The sequence below is a fragment of the Megalops cyprinoides genome, chromosome 2 (genome assembly GCF_013368585.1).
Source record: "Megalops cyprinoides isolate fMegCyp1 chromosome 2, fMegCyp1.pri, whole genome shotgun sequence".
Lineage (NCBI taxonomy): Eukaryota > Metazoa > Chordata > Actinopteri > Elopiformes > Megalopidae > Megalops > Megalops cyprinoides.
This window is the reverse complement of record NC_050584.1, coordinates 39998293-40011225: the sequence shown is the minus strand read 5'-3', so window position 1 is coordinate 40011225 and position 12933 is coordinate 39998293. Positions and strand designations below refer to the sequence as shown.

At 48.4% G+C, this 12933-nt stretch overlaps 1 protein-coding gene across 2 annotated transcripts in view; it reads left to right on the top strand.

Annotated features, from left to right (window-relative positions):
* The window catches only part of cpamd8 (C3 and PZP like alpha-2-macroglobulin domain containing 8), a 39787-nt gene extending 27595 nt beyond the window's left edge, over positions 1-12192 (top strand). The window contains exons 34-43 of one of the 2 annotated variants that reach the window (XM_036522009.1): positions 23-85; positions 1869-2116; positions 2503-2590; positions 5493-5567; positions 6165-6270; positions 6511-6621; positions 7654-7866; positions 9517-9591; positions 11369-11555; positions 11937-12192. In XM_036522009.1, the coding sequence (XP_036377902.1) occupies positions 23-85; positions 1869-2116; positions 2503-2590; positions 5493-5567; positions 6165-6270; positions 6511-6621; positions 7654-7866; positions 9517-9591; positions 11369-11555; position 11937 (1167 nt within the window). In that variant the 3' untranslated portion in view covers positions 11938-12192. The remainder of the gene's footprint in view (positions 1-22; positions 86-1868; positions 2117-2502; positions 2591-5492; positions 5568-6164; positions 6271-6510; positions 6622-7653; positions 7867-9516; positions 9592-11368; positions 11556-11936) is intronic. The other variant, XM_036522010.1, reaches the window with a different exon arrangement.
* Positions 12193-12933: the final 741 nt, after the last annotated feature.

The following is a 12933-nucleotide window of genomic DNA, read 5'->3' as shown; positions in this document are numbered from 1 at the left end:
CTCCCTCCCCCCACTCTCTCAGATTCCCAGCATCCCGACCGGATTGTTCGTCAGCGCGAAGGGCGAGGGCTGCTGCCTCATGCAGGTACGGCGAGGCCCTCTGTGTGCCACAGCGTCCATCTGCTCCGCGCCGCACACCCGCGCTCACCTGCGCTGCCAGCCCCTCGGCGGGAAAGCAAACGGCTGTTCCTGTGCCTTTGGCTCCCGCACGTTGCATCCTCCCAAATTAGCGTGATCTGGTAGAACTTAGGCAATTGCACCGCAGGGTTTGCTCATTTCCAATTACGTTGACCCCCTGGATGGGGATGCTTTGTTTTCCTGTACCTTGTCACTAAAAACAAAAGGCCCTTTCAAGCCGGGGCACACAAACAACTGCAGAGTGAGTTTCCTCCGCTTCCTGATCCAGAACAGAATGTTCTGACAGAATCTGTTAAGCTTAACCCTTTAAGACCAAATACCTATCAGAATGAACATGACATAGTCATGGACCCGTGAAAAAAGCCACATATCTGCAGAATAATGTACACTTTCTGTAGGCTGTTGTGGGTCATAAGCTTTAGAACTATTTCACCATAATTGGCATTGACTTAAGCTGTTTTAGCCTTATTTCTACTAGAAATGCGCATGTAAATGTGAATTTTCTGTTCCCATGTGGACAGATGAATCCAGCAAGCAGCTGCACAGTCTTAAGAGTAATGCAGCTTGGGCTCATTCAGGATGTTAACAGGAAGTCTTCAGCTGAGGTGTTTATAAGGCTCGAGCAAGGAGAGACTGAGAGTAGAGGTGAGATGTGGAAGTTCAGTTGAACTTGACAGCAGCGAATGGCTTTCTGATGAAGAGAGTGGCTGAAAGAGGAGTAGTATCAGGGAGCTGTGGGGGGGGGTGGGGGGGTGGGGTGTAAAGGTTTGCCTGGGGCAGCACCCTGCGTCTGCACAGCCTCTCCCTCACACTGCACTCATCAACACCCTGACGCTGCCTGGGGCCTGTGGCACCTGGGCCTGGAATGAGGTGGCTGGGGCGGCAGATGAAAGGCAGAAAACACTTGTGGTCTGTGTGTGTGTGTGTATACATGCGTGTGTGTGTACATGCGTGTAAGTGCACATGTGTGTGTACATGCGTCCTTGTCTGTGCACGCGCGTGCTCACACTCGTGCTTGTGTGTGTGTGTGTGTGTGTGTGTGTGTGTCTAGAGGGGCGGAATTTCAGGTGCCTCTATCTATCTCATGCAATATTAACCCCAGAAAACGCAACTGTTGCTCAGAAGGAGTATCTCAAGTGTGGGGTAAATTAGGATCAACAATGCATTAGGCCTATCTGTAGCTCCAGCTAATTAGTATCTGTGAGTAAAGAGATCATTTTCTAGGAGCAGCCCCAGGTATTTGATTGTATTTTGTTCATTGAATCGAACATTTGGTATTTTGATTGTGATTATCAAAAGAGCATGTATTTGTTGTCACTATTGTTTGGGTGAGGTAAGGGATATTTGGATGGTCTGTAGAAAGCTGTCCAAAGATGGAGTAATAGCAACATCCCATGGGACTCTAATACATTATCCTGCTGAGGATAGGATAGGTTACCTCCCTGTGCAAAAAGTAGATGGTACCATTCAATGTTACATAAGGAGGGCTGTACACCTTACCGCTACATAAAGTAGACTGTACTACTTAATATTACATGAAGTAGACTGTACTGCTCAATACTGCATGAAGTAGACTCTGCTACTCAACATTACGTAAAGTAGACTGAGGTAAAGATGAAGTTGTTGCTGTGTTGTTGAAAGTCAGTCTGCGAATTTGTAAACAGATCAGGAACTTCCAGAAACCGAATAAGCCGAATGTAATTGACATGCGGGGGTGTGTCCGTCTCCAGATTGACGTGTCCTACAACGTGCCTGACCCAGTGGCCAAACCCGCCTTCCAGCTTACAGTGGACCTGAAGGAGCCCCGCCCAGATCGACACCCCTCCCCTGCCTCGCGCCCCTCTGCCGCTCGCTCCCGCTCCCGCGCCGACAACCGCTCCGAGCTGAACCGCAAGCGCAGGGCGCCCACAGATGACGAGGACCCCGCGGCCCACCAGGACCACCTGGACTACCGCGTCACGCTGGAGGCCTGTGCCAGGTGAGTGGGCCGGGGGTAGGAGGTTTCCCGGTTAGGAGACTGAGTGCACCATAGAGCGCGTCAGGTGAGAGGGCTGTGTTGAGTGTGTTAGCCTGTGGACCTCATTCTTGGCTGTGCTCACATCCTTCCACGACCGGGGCCAAAGGCTCTGACCACATCTGTTGGCCACTCAGGTGCAACTTTGTCCGTTACAGTTCATTTGGGGGGGGGACTGTAAGTATGTGTCTGCAGCAGAAATTCCAGAATTCCTTAGGCTGAGGCCAGTGCAAATTAGCCACTGGGAGAGTAGAGGTATTTGTGGATTAACTTATGTTGTTCAGTTGTCTCTCTGTCCCAAGCCCAGGCTGTTCCACGCTGAGTGAACTCTCCCTCTCCTGTGTCCTCAGGTGGCTGCACTCCGGCTCCTCCAACATGGCCGTCCTGGAGGTCCCTCTGCTCTCAGGGTTCTGTGCTGATGTGGAAAGCTTGGAGAAGGTAGGACAGTACACTGCCAACACACACACACACAATTTCACACACTCCCACAGACAAACTCCCAAGGACGCAAACAAACATATGGTTAAGATGTTACAGCCGACACCATGACAGAACAAGATCGCGAGGAGTTCCTAGGATCAGGTCTCTTCCCGTGTCCCAGGTTAGAGTGAATGACTCCCAAGTCCTATGTTTTGAGGAGGATGTCCCAGTAACGGCTTGGGGTGGAGGTGAAGCTGTCCCCACTGTGGAGAGGGAGCCGGCGCTCTTTTACTGCGTCTCCCAGACAGACAGACATCGCTTACATCTGGAGACGATTTGAGAGGAGGCAGCGAGTCGTGGAATTTATCAGCCTCCTTCTGTTTTCCGGCTGGACTATTCTTTCTGCGCCCCCCAACCCCCTTCACATTTTGTAGTTGTTTTTCCCCCTGCTGCTGTGTGTGGCAGTCGCAGCGAGGAGCTCTCTACTGACACTTTGGTGCACGAGTGCCGGGGATTACCTGCAGGGCCCATCGCTGTCACTCAGCACCACCCTGAAAACTCCCATCTGGAGATTGCATATAAAAATCTAATTTGCCCTGTCAGAGGAAAACCTCGCCGATCTTTGTGTCGTTTGCAATACGTTTTATGTTTTGGACTGAGCGTAAGCCTCATGGCGACTGCTGAAATAGTGTTTGTTGTTTGAGTCTGGTCACACACTTGAAAGCAGTGGTTGCCTGTGTGTGTGTGTGTGTGTGTGTGTGTGCATGCACGCTTGTGCACGTGCACTGGCGTGCTTTGGTAAACAATATTGAAAGGCCTACTTATTGTTGTATTTATAGAACACGTCTGGAACAGGGCCAGTCCTACTCCAGTGTCATTACTGGGGCTCCTGTGTGCCGGGGGAGTGCAGACCCTCTCCGGGCCAATAACACCACGGGCAGCCAGGAATGGCAGCCAGGGCCGGGGAAGACTGGGGGGTCGGGATTGTTTACCCCCTGTTCCCCTCTGTGTGACAGGGGAGTGGGACCCGTGTCAGCGAATGAGGGTGAGAGGTTAGTTTAGGTCGCCTCCCTGGTCCCTCGTCAACCGCCGGCTCCTCATTACCACAGAATTACGGGCCCCACTCCCCCTGTCATCCACCCTCATAAAGCGCTCCCTACCTGGGAGCTGCACGCTTGCCCGCCACTCCCAGAGTCTTCACCGTGTCAATCCTGACCTGTGGTGTAACTGCTAACAAGCTCGGTTTACAAAGCCATCTCCACTGGCCTCCTCTTTTATTGCTGCCGGACTGCCTGGACCAGTTGCATTCCTCAGTTTATGAGATGGAGACTTGCTTATTTAGTCATGTCTTGTTGTTTTCATAGATGGTTGGTTTGAGTGATTACATTGTAACCGTTGGGCCGTTGCCTTTTATTTATGGCAATTTCTCAAGTGATACAAGAACTGAAATATAATGAGCGTTGCTCAACGCTCGTGAACGCATTACGGTAATAAGATCCGTCTCCTGGTTACAATTGTGCTCTCTCTGTCTGTCTCTCTTTCTCTTTCAGTGTCAGTGATGGCACTTGGAAATGCTACTCCTTTCAAAGGCATTTGTAATTAAGAGGTGGATTTACATTGTTAGTCATGCTGCATTCCAGGCTGACCTCATACGTGATGAAATTTCATTAGAGGGTGGCGATGTGGGTCAGCTGACAAAGCTTTGTGTGTGTGTGTGTGTGTGTGTGTGCATGTGTGTGTGTGTGCATGTGTGTGTGTGCGCGCATGTGTGTGTGTGCGCGCGTGTGTGTGCGCGCGCGCGTGTGTGTGCGCGTGTGCATGCGTGCATGCGCACGGGGGGATGCAATTAGGAAATGGAAAGTAAACGTTCGACTCACTCTGCCGTCAAAGAGCAGGCACAAAGACTTCTATCAGATTACCGCACATTGTATACAAGCGAAAACATTTTGGACTATTTATGGCAATGTTGCAGAAATATTAGATAAACATTTACATGGAGACGTCAAGGAGGGGATGAGACATGAAGTAAGATTCCCAGTTGGTTTGGGAAACAAAGTTCCATCTCACAAGAGTGTCTGATAACAGAACAACTTCAGTGGAAACACACAATGACATGAATAACGCATGTCTCAACAGTTTTGGAATGAGGGCGCCGGCTGGGTCACACTGATAAAAGCACAACCTAAAAAGCATTGTCTCTTTTGCCATGTACAGCAGTAAATGTATCAGCGAAAGGAACTGCATAGATATTAGGGGCTTTTGACACTCTTTCCTGTACTTCTCTTACACACACTTTCCTTCTTTGTCTTGTGCTTTATTCTTTCTTTGCCACAGTATCACAGAGTCACTCACATTTGCTTGCTCTCAGTCTCCTCTCAGCAGTGTGTTATGTACCTCGGGCAGTGCTGTCTGTGCCCCAGTGGCGCCAGCCTGTGCTGAGCACCTCGTAAACCTCCCCTGTGCTTTGGACTGCCACCTTCCACAGTACCCTTTGGGAAGAATTAACACCCCCCCCCCCTCCCCAGCCGCCCCTGCCCTGGAACCTGCCCCTGACAAATTCAGTTGGACTTTTTCATATAGTGTGCGTAATTTGAAGCCACGCTGGTTCCTTTGTTGGGGCTGTAAACTGCGGAACACAACAGGGTGGGCTAACTCATTCCTTCATAGCATGTGTAGAGGACACGACAGTGCGCGCCCACGAGAAGCCGCAAGAAATTAAACTCTGATTTGTAGTGCGACAGAGTCGTAGTTTCCCAGCAGCAGTCAGGCATGCGTTGGCTCTGGAAAAACAACATGAGAATGTAGCTCTCAGCTTGTAGAGGGAACCCCTCTTCTGGACCCTTTCTACACTCCTGTGGAATTTTGTGTTCCAGTCTCAGTTTCTGTTTATTTCGGATATCCTCTCTCATTGTCCTCTTAGCTGCTGATGGACAAGAGGGTCGGTCTGAAGAGGTATGAGGTGGACGGCAGGAGGGTCCTCTTCTACTTTGATGAGGTGAGTCACCCAAAAGGTCTAGTGCTCCCCACACCCTTGGGTCCTCCCCACACCCAGCGTCCTGTTCAAACACACTCCCTTTTTAGGGGCACTGTACAAATATCAAATGGTGTTCTGATGGTGTTTACCTCACCCCCTTAATGTTTTTAAGAGGTTTGCAGAAGGTAAATTATTAAAGGACCAAATTCCAAACAGAAGATGTCACAGGTGGGTGTATCTCAAGAGGATAAATCATCAGGTGCTCTTGCTAGGCAGAATTGCAAAAAGTGCCTGTTACTTTTACATTTTGAATACATTGATGAGTGTTGGAAAATAGATACATCATGATATGGTCCAGGTCTGTTGATGTATTTCCTGCCACAGCCACCTCTTACAATATCTCCTTCATGAGATCTGGGTTTATGATTATTTTGAAAAATGGAAGGCAACAGGATAAAATGGTGCTGGATAAGATGAGGTCACTAGATATTTAGCTTGGGAAGCCAAACCCGAGCGTAAAGTGTAGAAGTCATGATGCCTTGTGAGAGATGTTTTCTGTGCTGTCCTGAGCAGGTTTGGTCAACTGTGTGCACTTTGTATTTCTCTGCTCCTGTTCAGATCCCCAGTCAGTGCATGACGTGTGTCAGCTTCCAGGCCCTGCGAGAGTACATCGTGGGCAAGACGGCACCTGTGCCGGTCAAGGTGTACGACTACTATGAACCAGGTGTGCCTCTGGTGCCTTTTTGTTAGCACAGATAGGTTTGTTACTGTGGGAAGTCCATAATCCTTTTCAAGTCAGTCACGCATTTTTGCCTGTTGGCTTTAAATAAAACAGTAGCGGTTGGAGAGATGAAGAGGCCAAACACCAGATAGTATTGCAAACTTTTTACTCTGCATAGTAGGGAGGGAGCTTTGGGGTTATAATAAAAGTGGTGTGTGTGTTTGCGTGTGTGTGTGTCTGCAGCGTTCGAGGCAACACGTTTCTACAACGTCAGCGAGAACAGTCCCCTGGCACGCGAACTGTGTGACGGCACCACCTGCAACGAGGTGGAGAGCTCTACCAGCCGGTGGATAGGTAAGCCCGTCCGCCTCCGTCTGCCCTGCTGTCTCTCAGTCACTGTCTGTGTCCAGCTTACCCCTGTGTTTGTGAACCTGTGGCTAAAAGCATGGGCCGTTGCGGCTCATGATCACCGGCAGGAAAGTCCAGGTGATGCGTTATTCAACGGGCAGCACCTTAAATGGCCCCGTTTACTGTTCTGGCTTTCAGAATATTTGTCCTGCCTGGTTATTAATGTGCAGGGAAGAGAGGAAGCAGAAAGGCAGGCCGGCGTAGAAATGCCCAGTGGCCCTAGCTTTCTCCGGCAGCCCCGTGCATCTTTTTTTTTTTTTTTTTTTTTTTCCTTGAGACACCCGCTCATTAGCAGGGACTGATGTTGCTACAACAAACTCCCGAGTTTGCCACCATCGCCATGGCAACCCGCTGACGACCCCGACTCTGTTGACGGAGTGTTTTGCTGGCCTGGCTGGGAGGACGGGACCCCCATGCAGTTGGCTGCTCGCGCGGGGCCCTCGTGTTTGGAGTGTGAGGCCGTGCCCGGGGCCCTGGGACATTGCTCATGCCTCTCTCCCCCGTCGGCCGCGTCCCCTGCACTCTCTGGAACACTGGCTCCCCGTCTGCCTCCGGCGCAGTTTTATGCGTGTCTCCTGTTCTCTCCGGGGGGGTCTGTTGCTTCACTCGCTGACCCTGTCACACGCAGAGAGGGAGCGTTGCAGCAGTCTGTTACAGTGCCGGACTCCCCAGAGGGAGGGGCAGTCGCTGTAACATAATGTCAAGGCGGCCTGTAGTGCGGGGTCTCTAGAGCGCCATTCCCACTGCTGTGCAGGTCCCCCGCACACCCGCTGTGCAGAAACACAGTGTGCTGGGTTTGGGCAGTTCATTGGCAGGCCCAGGAATAAAATACAACAAATACAACTGAATACAACTCCTTCAGGGTTATAATACCAATGCCCTAAATGCGTTATGGGAACCGGCACCTGGAATGCGTCTATAAGTACAATAGGGAGTGGTCATGCATCCAGTAGTCTAAGTTATTCTGTCCCTGCCCAGGCTTTGTGCAGGGGAGCCAGTGCAACAACGTCTTCGGCTGCCTGGAGGAGGAGCAGTTTGAGCGCTGCACCTGCTACCGGGACTGCGGCTACGACGGCGAGCCGGTGTGCGGGTCCGACGGGCAGCTCTACCAGAACCAGTGCCAGATGGAGGTGGCCGCCTGCCGGAACGGAACCCGCATCGAGCAAGTGCCCATGGCCCAGTGCCCGCAGAGTACGTCCCGCGTCTCCGCGCGCAGCAGGTCCACCGCCGCTGCCGCCACTCACACTGCTGCTGCTGCTGCTGCTGCTGGCTTTCAGCTCGCTACATCTGCAACTACTACAGCTACCGATTACAGCGCTGACTAATGCTTTGACTCACGCTGCTAGTAGTGCTCATGTTGGTGTAATTTTACTGCCAGCGCTGCTGCTTCATTCATATGACTCTACGCTCCGGTTGCACAGAGCAAAGTTTCTGTTCACGTTTCTTTGTGCAGTAATGGATTGGCTACTTTCTGCTAGCACCACGTCTGGATATAGACTGCTCTCTCAATCTGTCAGGACCATGTTGTGTAAATGAAGCACTGCCAAAACCTATGCACATGTCATACAGCAAAATTAATCACTAAAATGAAGATCTAATACCTAATTAGGCAGAGTTATTAATACTTTTGGGAAAAGATTTGAAATTCAATTTGTGGTACATGTGTGTAGATACCTACTCTGCAGCATTTGGGTCATGGCATTTTTATCATTACATTTGTTATCAGGCAGCCAAAAAACAACTAATAGAAATTTGGTGTCTGGCTTGACCTGGCCTTGATACAAACCAACTTTGCTGTAATGACAAGTTCTGACCACAAAAACCATTTCCTGTGGCATAGCATGATATCACACAACCAAGGGGTTTCCCTTAAATATTTTCAGCATACTCTTTCCTTTGAGATGATATTGGGTAGACATCCATGAAGCTTGAGTATTTAGGTCACTGCAACACACATATCCCTCACAACTGTCTTCAGACTTCACTGTCCGAGGTTGTGACACTCTCAAGACTCTGCGTCTCTGAGCCTGGATCTCAAGGGGTTAAAAGGGAGAGGACATGGTGTCAGAGCAGTGCGAGAGCTACCGATGCGGCCGGAGGGAGGAAGGCGTGGGGCGGTGCGCGCAGTTAGGGATGGCCAGCGTGCTGGATGTGGCTGTCAGTACTTAGCAATTAGCACCGTGGCGAATGTGTCCAGACAGGCTCAGCACGAGAAGATCAATCTCCCTTCCCCGAGCAGCGAAGAAGAAAGAGCAAGGTGTGTGCGGCCGTGTGGAAACAGCTGTTCAGGTGCGGCCTGATTGCCAGAGGAAGTTAGCGAGAAGCAGCCGACCCCCCAGCCTCCTCCCTCAGTCCCGCGCTGCTATATTACAGGGCACCCCAAATGACAGAGTGCTTTTGTCCGGGCCTTTGAAAACCCTGTCACATTCCTTTCCGATGCACAGACCAACAACAAAGAGGCCTTCTTGTTACTGAACGGATTGGGGGAAACGCAAAAGCAAAACATGTGTTGCAGAAAATACGCTGTCCTTGCCAAGCGTTTGATATGGCAGCTTTAAAAGGGGAAAAAGGCCGGTGTTAAGATCTTCCCGTTTTTGTTTGTTTGTTTACGTTGATTTCGGAACACGTCCTCCCTCGCCCTTTACGTAACAGCTCAACAAAGCAAACGGAGCCCCCGCGGAAGCGCTCTCTCTGCTCCCAACACGCCGTCTGAGCGCTTGTGTGAAAACAGGTGCCATCTCAGCTAGTTGCAGCCAGTCGTTTTGAAGGTTTAGGGAGGGTTTGTCTGTGCCGGGGGTTTGGAGCTGTGCTTATCTGTGTGTTTTTGGTTCCTCTGCTCAGTGGAGGTGGCCACTGAGGAGCGGGAGCCGGTGAAGGAGGGAGAGCAGGAGCAGGACACAGTGCCCGTGCAGACAGGTATGACACACACACACACACACACACACACACACACACACACACACACAGGCTTGCCCACAGACAAACTTTTCCACACACCGTGGCGAGCCTTTCTCCACAGCTGCAAGAGCTTGTACAACAGCCAACGGCAGGTGCTGGATAGTTCAAGCGTATCACTTTTGATAGGAGTTTGCTTTGACGTGTGGAGACGTGTGAGGGGCTGCAATAACCCTGAATTGTTGCTCTTTCTGTTCTACAGGTATATTGTGTCTACCAGCCTGATATAGGGGTCTGACCTACCAGTGTCCTGCATACTTCTTTTTACACATACAAAGACTGTATTTGATGTGCCACGTGTCTGTAACTGGGCATTTAGTCAGAGGTACACATAGTACACTGATATAAAGTGGTAAAGTTAAGTTGACATCAAATTATCCAGACGTGAAAATTCTCGAAAACAATATCTGATCAACCATCTTCATCTGCCATTGTTTATTGATTTTGATAGGCAGGCACAAAAGGCCAGAATAAAAGTCTATCAGCAATGCAGATGGGGTGAAAATGCACATGAAAGGACCCCCAACCCCCCATTCCCCCTCTCCTTTTGAAAGCTCTTCCAGGCCTGATTACACAGTCTGCTGTGGGGTTGTTGGGACATGCCCCTGTCTGCTGGAGACAGTGGAGCAGAGCTCTCTCTGGCTTAGGTGGAGTGGGGGCTTGAGTCCAACATATAATCACTATAGCGTGCTTGAGCACAAGTTCAGATTTGTAAATAACTGTGGAACTCTTATCATCAGTCTACTGAGATTTCAGAATGACTTTTTATTTTTGGAGCAGTCTGTTTAAGTGTCTGAAATTACAGAGCTTTCACAACATTGTAAAGACAGGTTTGCTTAAAGAGGTTCAGTCATATTAAGCTGTTTAATTTTCTGAACATTTGAAGTCTGCAATAGCAAAACTTTTTTGTGTAAAAAAACATCTATAGCGCTACAGGAGGTGTATGTGTGTATGTGTGTGTGTGCGTGTGTGTGTGTGTGCGCGCGGGCTGTGGGAGAGGACACTTAGAGGAACATGCTGCAGTCATGCAGAAGGCCTGCTTGGACTGTGTGTTTGATGTGGTGCTGCCTGTGTCGACTTGTTCCCACCCTGCAGCTCACAGTAGCTTTTAATAGGGCTTCACTCAGTCAAAAGGTCTCTTCAGTACAAAGAATGAAGCTCCACAGTTCACAATGGCTTGCCACAGGAAAACTGTTGAAAGCACAACATGGCGAGCACACTTTCACATCTACATAACTTTATGTATGAGCTGATATTATACAGTAGTAGAGTAAACAAAATGAATGTGTGTGCTTTTATGATTTATTATATCTAGCTTACTAACACTAGGGTAATTATTTTGACTAATAATTTAGGTATGTCAAAAATGGCAGTTTTGAAAATATTTTTGTAGGCACAACAGTACTGTTCTTCCATTCAAAATATTTACACTGCTGTTAATTTGTCCTTTTCATTTCTACAGTTACGTAGTATTTGTGTGTTACTACATGTGAATTCAGCAAAGCATTATCAGAGTGTATTATGAAAATAACATGAAAAACATTTGTAGCTAGAGCGATCAATATGGAAGTGCGCTTCACATGGCTTGGCTGAATTTGTAAGGATAGAGTGACCCCTACAGGTCAGTTTAGTGCACTCCAAGCACGGACAGCCATGCTGTATGGTAAATGCGTGAAAGGAAGGTTTTTGGGTTGATGTACACTGAGGCATGCTGACACTCTGCCCCCTGCTGGTCCAGGTGAGGAGGAACCGGGCTCTCTGGCGGAAGTGTCCTACTACTCCTACGAGTATGACACAGAGGCTGAACCCTTCCCCCCAGAGGAAGAGGAGCAGTTTGAACTGGTGGGGGAGGGGGGCGGCGAGACAGAGAGGCCTCCTGATACCCAGCTACACACACTGGACACCAAGGACACACCTGAGCGATGGTATGGCCCTGTTCCCTCCTCTGTGGTATTGTAGAACTGAGTGCAACTTTATTATTGATGTGCAATACTTACATCGTAAGACACATTGCATCATTGAAATATGCAGGATCTCCCTCAAATCCAGAGTCAAGCCTGTGATTTTAGCATTCGCCCATCTTTTGAAATCCAGAACGTTACCTTTATTAATATTAAAAGAACTGCCATTTTTTTTACCATCCCATCCCTGTTACGGCAAAATATTAATCAGGTCCTGCAGTCTCAGTTACTTAGCAGATCTTACCTCCATATTTTCACCTTTTGACGTGAAAGACATGCTGATATCAGAATGGAATTGATCCGTGCCTTGTTGCTCATTGGGTTTATTGCTTCTTTCATCCACAGAAACCTCTCCGTGGCCGCAGTACAAGAGAGATGACTAAATTGTACATTGTTTGTGAATATGTTGCCGTGAGCAGAGAGCGAGGAGAGAGCAGGGGCTGTTCAGCCTGAGGGAGGCGAGATGGAGTGTGTGTATGGCCGATGTGACCACCTCCATCTGTCTTTGCATTTCTCTCCTGTATACCCAGTCTCTTACTCACCAGTAGACACCATAGCTCATTTTTATCTAGTGGCTATATGTTGTTTTATATAATCTCTAGAGTAAATGAACACATATTTATGTTTGTAATTATATTTGAGCAAAAAATGTTATTTTGATTTTTTTTCTATCTGTGGTATTTATTTTTAGCTAGTGCCTTTGTTTGATTGTTTATTTGTTCCTTTGCCCCTTCCTCCTTCTCCCACTGACACCCATGTCTTTTTTATTTAATCCAGAAATATGGGACATTGTGATGCTTTTCTTTCTTTGAGGAAACCTGGTTTCAAACAGTGAGGTGAACAGCTGATCTGTCAATCTGCTGCCAAGTAGGCAATGTTTTCACTCCTTTTCCAGTAGAGGGGCATCACACAAAGCATAGCACTGAAAATAGCCCATGTGTGGGATGATATTGAAATAATCCGAAAAATAAGATTGATGGTTCAAAATATTTCACCCAGATGCAGGTATCTAAATAAAAACTAACTATATTTCTGTATAGCGGTCACCTTACTGTCGAACAAACAGGGATTTGATTGTACAGTACATAAGCTATTTTGTTATATTAATTTTAGACTCTTTTAAACACTAAAAGCCTAAAGCAAATGAAGTCTGAAATTACTGTAAATTAAGAAATTTGAACGAATGTAATCCCCAACCATTTCAAGTTCAGTGCTTTTTGAAAATAAACTTTGTATAACTGTTACATCAAGTTTTTCTGGCAGTAAACCTTTTCTTCGAATGGAAATGTATACATACTGTAGTCATGCAGTCCTTTTCAAACACCTTTGTAGCTGCTGACCA